At 44.8% G+C, this 13283-nt stretch overlaps 1 protein-coding gene across 1 annotated transcript in view; it reads right to left on the bottom strand.

Moving 5' to 3' along the window:
• Positions 1 to 7042: 7042 nt before the first annotated feature.
• The window catches only part of TXNDC8 (thioredoxin domain containing 8), a 48808-nt gene continuing 42567 nt past the window's right edge, over positions 7043 to 13283 (bottom strand). Inside the window, exon 5 of the mRNA XM_007449785.1 lies at positions 7043 to 7141. Within this exon, the coding sequence (XP_007449847.1) occupies positions 7079 to 7141 (63 nt within the window). The 3' untranslated portion in view covers positions 7043 to 7078. The remainder of the gene's footprint in view (positions 7142 to 13283) is intronic.

Raw genomic sequence — 13283 nt, 5'->3', positions numbered from 1 at the left:
CCCGTGTGCCCTGCATCGGCAGGCGGACTCTCAACCACTGCGCCACCAGGGAAGTCCCTTTCTTCTACTCTTAAGCAAGAGAAATTACGTTGAGACCTTGGCTGCTGAAAGTGAGATGGAGAAGACTGTGGTTTCCAGGGAATTCTCTGGGACTCCGACATGTATCCTCTTTTACTGCTGACATGGAAGGCAGGACTCAAATAACAATGAAGAAAATGAAACATCTTCTTGCTCCATCACGTAGAGAGATGCTACAGAACGTAAAACGCTGGAGGCTGTCTGGGTGATTCCATCCGTGGCACATCTGGGCATGGAATTCATCCTCCATCCTGCTTCTCTTCTCCAAAGACAATTTTGGGGGTGCCCTTTCCAGAGGCCAGTGACTTGCACAAGTTGACTGGTTACAGGTGGTCCTTGACTTTCGTTGCTCCAACGTGCACACATTCCATGTTCATGCACAGAACTCCATCTTTCCATTGCCACCAGCCGTAGAATGATTTCCCAGCCATCTTCCCTACAGTAGCCTGTGCTCTGGGGATGGGTGGAAGCCTTAGCCAAGGTGATGGGAATGAGATAGGCTGGGACCTGGGACCTTTTACTGCAGTGCTTCCACCTGGATAAATCTCTCCTTGAGCAACAAAATACAAAGAAACTATAAATAATTGCACGCATGCGCAGTTGGGGTAATTATGAACAATAAGGTACAGAAAGGCCACAAACCGACTGCCATTTCTGAGGTGCGGAGAACAAAAGCAGGGCACTTCGCATCATGCCTGCACACAGCACCACCACGGAGGCAGGCAGACCACCCAAGCTACCCCTCCTGCCCAACCCACCTTTCTGCCCCTACCCTCACTCCATTTAAGGAACCAGCTTCGTTTGCTACCCACTCCCAAGGGCACCTGTTTCTTACGTTTGCTCCCTCGTGCTACAGCATGAGTCCCAGTAAAACCTTGCCTGAATTTCTCATCTGGCCTCATCAATTTCTATTGATTAAAGAGTCCAAGGACCCAGGTCGGTAACAGGAATATTCACTCTCCTGTACTAATGCCAGTGCTGGTCTAGGCCCAAGGGCCTCAGTCTGGCCCACAGCTCCCTGGCCACACTCTTTGACCTTCCAGCAGCCTGGCCCTTTAGAGCGGGCTAGCTCCAAGCTGAGATCCCTGGCATGGAAATCTTATCCAGCCCAGCCTCTGTCTAAGCCTTACATATCACCTGGGCTCCACAGAATGGCATGTCTGGGGAATGCAGGAGAGTGACAGCTTCAGGCCCCACCAGGCTCTTGCTTTGGTGGAGAGAGGAATGCTTCTTCCTTTGTCCTGGTATATCTGGGCCCAAAGATTTAAAGTTTAGGAGCCATAAAACCTTCCATCCTCGCCCCGGTGGTGAGGTCAGGCTAGTGGGAAACAGAAATGCCAGGCTTGATTTTGTTCAGGCCAGACAAGCAGTGAGACCTGCCCACAACCTCAAACAAGCCTTCAAGCCTTCATGAAGGCTTCCATCTGCCCCACTGAGGCGGGGTCTGGGCTGGAAAGTGGCGGCATTGTTACCAAAACAACGGGGTTAGCTGCCAAGAGACACAACCAAACGAAAGAGCAGGAGAATGAAGGATTTCTTGCTTGCAGCAAGTCAGGAGAACACTGGGGATCTTTCCCAAAGCAGTGTCTCCCCAACTGCAAAATTGGGAAAGTTTTAAGCTAAGGGTACATGCATATTTATGAAGGGGCTTGAGCTGAAGAGAATTCAACATAGAATTGGGGCAAAGGTTGACAGAGTCCAAGCTTTAGTTGAGTGAAGTCAGGAGGGTCAGCAGAGGTCACCATCCTCTTTCCTTAGGCCCCAACCAATCTGGGGTCTCAGCATAGTTACATCCTCCACCTGGGTAGGGGTCTTAATTCCTGCAGAACTCAAAGATCTGTATCAGATTGTGATGTATATCCCTTGAGGAGGAACTAGGACCCTATTTTATCTCTGAACTATTGTTTCTTGACTGCTTTTCACTCCTTTGTTCCCTTAAGATCATTAATTACTGAGACCTGGTCAAGGGCAAGCATTATGGCCAGGCTTAGATCACAAAATGGTTTAGGCCTAAAATGGCTTCTCTTATGTCAAAAAGCTGTATCTGTATACTGTATCCCCCTACTGTATTGCACAGGGAACTAGATTCAGTATCCTGGGACAAACCATAATGGAAAAGAATATGAAAAAAGAATGTATATGTACGTATAACTGGACCACTTTGCTTGTACAGCAGAAATTACACAACATTGTAAATGAGCTATACTTATAAAATAAGTATAAAATAAATTTAAAAAAAAGCTATATCTGGTTCTTTTCCTTTGGGGACGCCCTACTCTGCCTAAGGCATCACTAAAAATAATTAAGATTTTTTAGTAAAAAAGAAAAAAAAAACTTTCTTGGAATCAAAACGATCTTCTAATCTCCAAGTCCCAAGCTTTTTAACTTTGTGACCTGTGATTTTCATAAAACACTTCCTCATTTTTAAGACATCAGGTCAACAGTCATTTCATGGGAAAGCACTCCCAGGTCAAGTCATGGTCAAGTAGGGATAACACGTGCTCACAAAACACTAGAGCTTCTCCCCTATAGCCACGTTAGGGAGGCATCTTAAAAAATAAATTTTATATTTTGGAATAATTTTGGATTTACAGAAAAGTTGCAGCGAGAGTAAAGAGAGTTCCCATATACCTCGCACCCAGTCCCCTGATATTAATCAATTATCATAGTATATGTCAAAACTAAGAAACCAACACTGGTATGTTACTGAGGACTAAACACCAGATTTTACTTGCACTTCACCATTTTTTTCCACTTATGCCCCTTTCTGCTCTAGGTTCCCATTCAGGGTTCCATATTGAATTTAGTTTCATGTCTTCTGGATCTCCTCTGGTCTGTGCATTGGGTTGAATACTGGCAAATCAGAGATGAGAAAGAGAACATGCTCCCATCCTATGAGACTGTTTCAGCTTAAACATCCTAAGGGTCAAGATAAGCAACTCAAGGTTAAAAAAAGGTCAAGAGAGCTGTACCCCTCGCTGCTCCCTGCGGGAGTCCTCTTCTGTTTGTCCTTTCCTTAGTGAGGCAAACATTCATTAACTGATACTTGCATTTCAAGGGACTGAGATCAATTTATCATTCAGAACAAGTACAATAGCCTTTTTATGACAGTTTGCTTTTAACATTTTGCTCTTTTTTTTTTTTTGCGGGCCTCTCACCGTTGTGGCCTCTCCCGCTGCGGAGCAGAGGTTCCGGACGCGCAGGCTCAGCGGCCGACTCATGGGCCCAGCCGCTCCGCAGCATGTGGGATCCTCCCGGACCCGGGCACGAACCCATGTCCCCTGCATTGGCAGGCGGACTCTCAACCACTGCGCCACCAGGGAAGCCCCCAACCTTTTGCTCTTGAGCTAATATTTAATTGTGAGATCAAGGAGCTTGAATACTCCAGGTGCACATTATTTCACATTTTAACATCTTTGAAATTGAGATGCCCCTGACAAGGAGTGGCATCTCACGATCACAGTGGACCAGGTGGCAGGTCTGACTTGGTTGTCACTGTCTGTGTGTGCACAGACTCGGCCGAAGCTATTCATGTGTGGTCGCCTGAATCAATTTAGGAGTCTTGTTGATGCCCTATAGGTTGAGTTTTAAATGTCTTTTAAAAGAATACACTGTCAGTATTGAAATGAAAAGTTACTGTGGATGCAGAAAGGCCTGAACACACAGCAGGAGGATATACATTTGGGACCGGTAAAGGGACTAGTCATTGTTGGAGGCAAGACTGCAAATCCCTGTTTTCTTGGAATGCAGCAACCCAGTGCTTTACAGGACCCAGGAAAGGAAGTTGTATTACATTGTGTTACTGAGATATATGTAAATGAGACATTTCACCACATGCCAGGGCAGTCAGTACTCCTGAAGGGAGAAGAAATTCCTATAAATCCCCTAGAAGAGATGAAGGAAATTTCAAAGCACTGGATTCTTCTGGGAAAATTTGGGCAAGTCATTTTGAAACGGGATGGAAGGGGGCAGGGCACAACCTTTAAAAGAATGACATAGCCCGAGGACATGACATAAACTGATTAGAACCAAATGGGTCCAAGATGGCAGATGAGTCGATTTCCACTAGACCTTCAGCCTCAGTATATGCACATTGTAACACATCAGCAAGCTAAATGACATACCCACAGGCGCCATGACAGTTCCAAGGCCAACCATAAGGGTCAAAAAGTGGGTGGTGGCCCAATTCCTGAAAATCCCAATCCCTTCCCCAAAATAGTTGGAATACTCCTCCCACTCATTAGCCTATGAAATTATCCACCCCTATCAAAACTGACAACCCCATACCCTGGTGCCACTCTTGCCTTCTGAGATGGCCTACACTGTCTGTGGAGGGTGTTTCTCCCAAGGCCTCTTGCCTTCTGAGATGGCCCACACTCTGTCTGGGGAGTGTGTCTCTCTCTAAATAAATCCACTTCTTAGCTATCACTTTGTCTCTCACTGAATTATTTCTGCAATGAGACATCAAGAACCTGAAATTGATTAAGTTCTGAGGCCAGGTGTGCGATCTCAGTTAAAAGCACATGGGTTTAAGTCCCAATCTGGGTTTTGGCTGGGTTTGAGTCCTGGCCCGTGGGTTCAATTCCCAATCTGAGTTGCATGGTTTCAATTTAACTAGATTGTGTCTTCTATTCTCTGTAAGAAGACAGGGATAAAAGTAGTACCTCATTTGTAGGTACTGGTGTGCTGGATCTAAATCTTAAGCAGCTCACAAGAGCCTACTAGGCCCATCTTTTCCCAGCTCCATGTTTAGTGACATCATTTGGTAGCTTGAAATCTACCAAGTATTTACACCAATGAAATTGGCAATCACTACAGACTGGAACTTTTTTCTTCCCAGAGAGCCAATTAAACATTTATTAGTACATGGCTACTTACAGGATTGTTGCAAAGGTTAAACAGGGTGATGGATGCAAAAGGCTTGAAACCAAGCAGGATCCTGTGGGCCTCCTGGGCACAAAAGCCTTTCTGTGTCCCCCGTTTCTTGTTGGTAGGAAATATGCTTCATTCAGCTTCCATGACCTTCCCTGCGTTCCAAGGGGCAGGTTCAAATAGTTGCCAACCAGGGAAGGGAAGGGATGTGGAGATAAGGGAGGAGCAGTCAAGAAACAATAATGCGAGGCTTCCCTGGTGGCGCAGTGGTTGAGAGTCCGCCTGCCGATGCAGGGGACACGGGTTCATGCCCGGTCTGGGAAGATCCCGCATGCCGCGGCGCGGCTGGGCCCGTGCGCCATGGCCGCTAGGCCTGCGCGTCGGGAGCCTGTGCTCCGCAACAGGAGAGGCCACAACAGTGAAAGGCCCGCTTACCGCAAAAAACAAAAACAAACAGACAAAACAATAGTGCGGCCTTGGGATGAGGTCCCGGTTCCCCCTCAAGGGATATATATAACAATATCTATGAGCTGTTTTGCAGATACAATAAGTCCCCTACATACGAATGAGTTCCGTTCCGAGAGTGTGTTCCTAAGTCCACTTTTGTTCCTAAGTCCAACAAAGTTAGCCTTGGTACCCAACTAACACAATTGGCTTTAGAATACTGTACTGTAATAGGTTTATAATACTTTTCACACAAATAATACATAACAAACAAACACAAAAATAAAGAAAACGTTTAATCTTACAGTACAGTACCTTGAAAATTAAAGTAGTAAGAGCTACATCACCACTGCTTTTATGCTTGCTTCTGGACATCCTGGGCCTGAAATAAAGACACTGCACTACTGTACTCTATACAGTACTGTAAAGTACACAAAAGCACAACCACTTGCAGAGGATGCACGCACGTGACAATGTACGCCAGACACGTGAACTAACTTACGTGACTGGACATGCGAACTCATGTTTGCATCTTTGAAAGTTCACAACTTGAAGGTTCGTATGTAAGGGACTTACTGGACTGAAACCCGCCACCAGATGGAAGAAGTTTACTGTATGCTGCCCACAAGCATGTAGACCCCAGAGCAGCTGGAATCAGAAGGTTGATGATACTGGCTCCCAGTTACCTCACCACCAACCAGTCAGAAGAATGTCCACGAGCTGATCACGCCCTCCTCTTTGAACCATTTACTATAAAACTCCTCACTAACCCCCCTCCAGGTCAGGACACACAGTTCTGAGGGCATTAGCCCACTGTGGCCCCCTTTGCCCAGCAAAGCAGTAAAGCAATTCTTTTCCACTTCATCCAAGACTGTCTCCAAGACTCCATTCAGTATCAGGGTACAGAGGCTGAATTTCGGCTACAGGCTTGGCATATTGCCTAGCATGTTATAAGTTTTTATATATGTAAAGCATAGCTGTTTATACGTACTTTTATCCAACGACACATTTCTAATATAAGGTGATACACTGGAGAAGAATTTTGTACTACAATGACTCAATTGGGAAGAGGCCTCTATGTATCTGGAGTGCACCAGACCAATAAGACATTTATTTGTTTCTTGATTGCTGCGATGGATCCCATCTTCCACAATCTCTGGAAAACTTTCTCACTGAGCTGGTATTACTTAGCCGTGCAGGGCCTCTGCTGTGAAGGACGCTGCCTAAGGAATGTGCTCAGAGTAAGTGGAAAGGCCAAGTGAGAGAATGCAAATGACACAATCTCTGATAGCACAAGAGTTCCAACAATTTTTGCAGTGAGATTGCAATATGGAATTCAACCTGTAAAGCATTAGGAGAGAGATCAACAGAACACCACAATGTTTGCTGGAAATAAAAACACAAACACATTCACGGTGGCCTTTTAAAACGTTGCAAGTATGGGGCTTCCCTGGTGGCGCAGTGGTTGAGAGTCCGCCTGCCGATGCAGGGGATACGGGTTCGTGCCCCGGTCTGGGAAGATCCCACATGCCGTGGAGCGGCTGGGCCCGTGAGCCATGGCCGTTGAGCCTGCTGGTCCGGAGCCTGTGCTCCACAAATGGGAGAGGCCACAACAGTGAGAGGCCCACATACCGCAAAAAAAAAAAAAAAAACGTTGCAAGTATGTTTTGTCTTGGAGACCAGCTTACATTAGTTCTCGAATCTTTTCTTCCAGTTTTTTAGCATCAGTTCCACAAAGTTCAAAAATCTGTTCACAGATACACAAAGGTGAAATATTTATTGGTTCAAATATGGCAAAGATGAAGCTTTGAGGAATTTTGTTCCTGTTTATAAACTTATCTGCTACTCATTTCCATCATCTGCAAGATACTTTAAACATACATTAAACACATTAAATTTCTGATGTTTTAATTATTTGGCACCTTCTCAAAATTGTTTATGCTAATATTTTGCCAGATTTATATAATTCTCCACGATGTTCCTCTAAACTAAGATCTAAAACATATCACGTTGTTGGAAATGAGGAAACCCAATCATTGAAACTTCTCAGAGCGTTTATACACTGATCGTGAGGGCTTGTTAATTCATATACATGATCCCCCGAAATCAAATGGCTTGTGATTTCCCATGCCCTGACTTTAGCCCAGGTAATAGTAGTTTAATTAATTGAGTCACAGAAGCACATTTTCTTTTCAAATTCTCACATCTCTGAATCAGGATGCATTTCACAGGGGATGGTATATTTTATTTGGAACACTTTTCAGTAGGAGATAAAATAAGGGTGCATCTGTCAATGCACATCTTATGTTTGATGAAATATCGAAGTTAGAGACCCTTAACTATTCATGATCAGTTTAGTACCAGTTGTATGAGGTGGGTGGCGAGAAGGAAGAGTGTGGGTAAAATGAGGCTGAGATTGGGTGAAGACTTGAGTTTCCGGTGAGGGAGGTTTCAGCAGCCAGAAATGGTGTTAGGACATTGGGGGCAGGGGTTAGAAAAGTCTAGAACTAACTTCAGTGCTCAGTGTGCAGCAGAGAAGAAACTATGCCCACATCTAATGATTCTGCTTTGCCTTATAGCTGCATGGTGCCTGTGGGCATCATGGTTCATTCTATTGCTTGAAAGTAAACCCCATTCTTGTGCCTCTGTCTTGATCCTGTTTCACTTACCGGCTCGCTCAGGGATCCACTTCTATAATAGCAAATTGCTCTTTTGATTCTTGAGAATAGCGTTACCTAAGTGTGGGTGCAGAATTTCATGATTTATCTGGGTTGTCTGGTTTGTAGCCATCTCCTCTATAAATAGCTCTCTTGGCCTTGGCCACCAGGGGAGGAAGGTGTCAGAAAGGATCTGCAAAAGGCTCTTTCTTGAGTCAGTGGCAGCTGGATGGTGCCTCTAGGGCATGAAGGGAGTTTCATACTCCTCTCAGGCTAGAGCAGGTACCAAGACAAGAAGTCCTGGCAATAACATAGGCAGGGCTTGGCGACCTGAATGACCAGACTTGGCTGGGGACAGGAAAAGGATGCTAAGCTTAGCCAACTGACCAAAGTACTGAACCCATTGCCAGGAAACTCCTGACCAAGGTGAGGCAAAGGAAGACTTGGCATCCTCCATGAGGCTGGAGGTTGGGAGCTTGGGCATACTTTTTTCACTTGGAGGTATTAGGTCTTTCTAGACAGCTCAGTCTGGTTGGAAAGGAACTTTGTCCCTTGTCTCTAACCAATGCTGGGGTGGAACGCAGGGTGGGAGAGGCTTGGGGTTCACCCCAGTCTCAGTCTGTCTTTCTCCATGGGAGCTGGAAAGGTACTATGTTTGCAGTCGCTCCCATTTATCCTTCCTTGTGCCCTCTGTCCAAGATTCCTCCTGAGTCTCTATCTTCTACTCCTCTGCTTCAGGAGTGGCTTGACTCCAGTGAAGGGCTCACATACTAGGTGAGCAGAAGGCACTCACAAAGAAGGGATGAGAAGTTCCCAAGCTGTGTCCGTTCCCCACGACCACTGCCATGTAATTCTACACAGTCCCCCACCGCCCCCAGTGGTCTAGAAGATGATATTTTTGTCATTCTTATGGCAATAACTCTAGTGGATCTGATTATGACTCCTTATCTTAGGATCTCCCCCACTGCCAAAAAGCATTGTGGAGCCAAAGAGAGTTTGGGGGCCCCTAAAGATGGGCATCTCCTTGGAGGACACTGCCCTGCACAGAGGGGTGGCACAATCTATAAGTGTATTAGAGATAGGAAGGCACAGGCCTGAAGGGAGATTTCCAGGGAGGGGTGATTTCCATGACCATGGGGTTGTGGCATGCCTGTGCTGTGACTTGGGCAGCCAGAAGCCACAAGTGCACTAAGAACCTTGGCTACTGTTGAATGTGACTCCTCTTCCTTTTAGATACATTGAGCCTAGTACAGGGCACCATCACCTACCCTCGCACCTGAGCCAGGAAACTGAGGTCACTTAAAACATTCATATATATTCAGAACATTGCACACATGTCAGCATACAGTTTGGGGAGTTATTACAAAAGAGAGCCCACTTGTGTAACGATGTCCAGATCAAGATGCAGATACAGCTTTAGTCCCTCGCTCCCAATCGTTACCCTGTGCCCAAAGCCAAACACTATTCTGGATTTTTCACCATAAATGAGCTTAGTCTGTTTTTGAACTTTTATAAATGGAATTCTGCAGTATGTTGTGTGTATTCTTCTGTGTCTGGCTTCTTTCACTCAACGTGATGTTTCTGAGATTTATCTGTGTAATGGCCATACATTCATTTTTCAGTGTCGTTTTTTAGTATTCTGTTGCATGACTATAACACAGTTTATCCATTTTGGCTATGATCAAGAGTGCTGTTAGGAACATCCTTTTCCACAACTTTGTGGGGACATTTCTGGGGGCAAATGAGCACCCATTCTTGTTGGGTTCTGTTGTCTACCTGAAAGGGGGATTACTGAGTTCAGCTTTAGTAGGAGATACCCAACAGTTTTTCGAAGTGATTGCATCAATGTACACTCCACCAGCAGGGGATGAGGGTTCTGGTTGTTCCACATGCTTGACAACACTTGGTATTGCCAGTCTTTTTCATGCTAGGCATTCAGGTGGCTTTAGGTGACATTAAATTTGTCTCTGAATTCCATGGATTTTACCCCATCGACTTCGCTCTGGGTTTTAGTAACAGCTTACAGATTGGTTTCTCTTTCTCCAGTCTGTGCCCCTGAGGTCTCTTCTCCCCCTTGAAGCTCAAAAACACACAACCCATCATGCTTTCTTTGTGAAATTCTTGAGTGTTTCTCCATCATTATAAAATCCAAGCTTTTTACCAGTATCCCTCGACCTTGTCCTTTCTAGCTCCACTGTCACTCTCTACTGTAAACTCTGGACTCTAGCAACACTTTATAGTTGGATTTATTTATTCATTTAATAAATACTTAGTGAGTGCCTACCATGAGCCAGACATACGGTGAACAAAATAAGACAAAAGCCCCTCACAGAGCTCACATTCTAGTGATAATTTTACAATTTTATACTACTGGTGTATATGATTATCAAATAATTCCTGACCCGTACCTGTGACATTTTTTAACTCTCTGCTTCTTCCCAGCTTTAAATCACTTGCTAATCTTAAGCATCCTTTAAGATTTAACTCCTGAAGACTTCCCTGAAGTCTTTCTCTGTCATCTCATAGTATCCACTATTCTAGTGCATTCCACGATTAAAGAGTTGATTTTGTTATCTGTCTTCCCCACTAGACCAAGGATGGGGACTGTACTTTATTTTCCCGCCCATAGTTTTAGTATGTAGCCCAGAACCTTACCCAGAGTAGGTGCTCTATTAATGGTGTTAGGCCTGAAATGAGTTGAACTATGCTGATTTCTGGTCACTGAGGTCCGGGTCCAAGACTCCGTGTTAAGTTTCGGGGATTAGGTGTTACCTATTTTATTCTTTCTTTGTCCAATTTGCCAAAGACAAATTTTATTTGTGTCTCCCTGTCTAGCATGGGCCTTTGCATATAGGAGTTTAATAAAAGTAGTTAATAAATGAGGAGCAGCTTACTGATAAGAGCTTATTTTATAAGTAACTTTCTTTTGAAAGGATATATATGCAAGGCCATTAACATACAATTTCTGCTCAAAATATTTTCTCATTTTAACCTGAATGTTTGGCTGCACCTCTCAAGCGCATGCTCCACACTGAACCATTAGGAAGCAGTGTTTACCTTGTTCTTCTCAATGCCTTCATTCTTCATGTATGGCTGCCACCCTAGCAATGACTGCTAATGAAAATTACAAGCTCCAGTTCGCAAAGACCAGTGGAATATGGAGTGGCTGTTCCTGCATTAGAGAACTAACTATAGGCAACCATCAGTTAAAAAAAAAAAAACCCTGGGCTTCCCTGGTGGCGCAGTGCTTGAGGGTCCGCCTGCCGATGCAGGAGACGCGGGTTCGTGCCCCGTTTCGGGAGGCTCCCACATGCCGCGGAGCGGCTGGGCCCGTGAGCCATGGCCGCTGGGCCTGCGCGTCTGGAGCCTGTGCTCCGCAAATGGGAGAGGCCCCAGCAGCGAGAGGCCCGCATAACGCAAGGAAAAAAAAAAAAAAAAAAAAAAAAAAAAAAAAACCTGAAGTTTTATTATGGACATTTTCAAACATACACAAAAACAGAAGAATAAAGTGACACCCATCCTCTCATTACCACCACCCAGGTGCAACCAGAGGCAGTTCTGTATGCCAAAGACATTCAATCACCTACAAAGAGTTTATTCCTGCCGCTGGGAAAATGCAAAGGGGCTGGAGAGACAGTGACTTCTGAGAATATAAATTAAGGAGTCTGGCTAGTGATGTCCTCATAGAATAACTATAGAATGCGTTGGCCAGTTGACAGGCAATTTAGTTGAGTCAATACTGAAGTTATATTTGGACCAGTTGTATGAAAGCTCAACAATTTTCAGACCCCTATAGTGAGTTAAAAACAACAACAGCAACAAAATTCTCCAAGCAACAGCAACCATCACAACACGAACCAAAAAGCCCAACAACCAATCCACACAAGATACTTCTTGGAGGATGGCTGTGGAAGCATATATATGTACAAGTTTATAATTTGAAATAGTATGATGTTCTTTTTCTTTAGGAAGGGTTTATTAAGACATTAAAACTGATGAATAAGATGAAAAGGATATGTCCAAAAGTACCTCAACCTTCTGTTGAGAGGTGGACAGTGTTAATCACCATTTGTTCCTATCTTGGCTTCCTTCTCTGACTCCATCCACACCCGTTCCTTCCCTAAAACCATCTGCATCACATTGCAGGTGTTTGTACACCTCCTCTTTGACTTTCACAACACCCGGGGCAGACTCTGCAAATGCAAGGAGGTCAGTTAAGGTTTTTGGAGTTGAGCAAAATCTAACCAAGATGACACAGTCCCTTCGAAATAGTCTGTTTCAAACAGCTTGAATTTGTATGTACTTGCATTCAAGAAAAGAGCATATAAAGCAATCTGTTCACTCACTTTTCCCTAATCTATGCTGGCCTTTTTCTCAACTTGTTCCAGTTGTGAGATTTCAGTAACATACTAATTCACTTTCATTTTCCTGTAGCAGATTTAGAAACTGCCTATGCATCTGTTTCTTAGCACACTGGTAGCATAAATAAGGACTAAAGTGCTTTTTTCTCCTATGTTAGGAGTTGACACACTTTTTTTGTAAGGGGCCTGATAATACCCACTTTAGGGTTTGTAGGCCATATCGTTTCTGTCAAAATTACTCAAATCAACTCTCTGTACTATCTGCAACTTTTATGTAAATCTAATTTTTTATGTCTATAAATTATATAATAATATTAAAAATATAGTCCATTTTTGAGAAGGGGGAAAGATGGCGGAGGAGTAAGACACGGAGATCACCTTCCTCCCCACAGATACACCAGAAATACATCTACATGTGGAACAACTCCTACAGAACACCTACTGAATGCTGGCAGAAGACCTCAGACCTCCCAAAAGGCAACAAACTCCCCCCGTACCTGGGTAGGGCAAAAGAAAAAAAAAAATTAATTAAAAACAGAGACAAAAGAATAGGGACGGCACCTGCACCAGTGGGAGGGAGCTGTGAAGGAGGAAAGGTCTCCACACACTAGGAAGCCCCTTCGCGGGCAGAGATTGCGGGAGGCAGAGTGCGGAGCTTCGGAGCCGCGGAGCAGAGCGCAGCCACAGGGGTGCAGAGGGCAAAGCGGAGAGATTCCCGCACAGAGGATCGGGGCCGACCGGCACTCACCAGCCCGAGAGGCTTGTGTGCTCACCAGAGGCGGGCGGGGCTGCGAGCTGAGGCTCGGTTTCGGTTTCGGTCTGAGCTCAGGGAGAGGACTGGGGTTGGCGGCTTGAACATAGCCCGAAGGGG

Source organism: Lipotes vexillifer, unplaced genomic scaffold (genome assembly GCF_000442215.2).
Source record: "Lipotes vexillifer unplaced genomic scaffold, Lipotes_vexillifer_v1.1 scaffold230, whole genome shotgun sequence".
NCBI classification, from domain to species: Eukaryota; Metazoa; Chordata; class Mammalia; order Artiodactyla; family Lipotidae; genus Lipotes; species Lipotes vexillifer.
The sequence above is the reverse complement of the archived record's forward strand: the minus strand, read 5'-3'. Positions and strand labels throughout refer to the sequence as shown.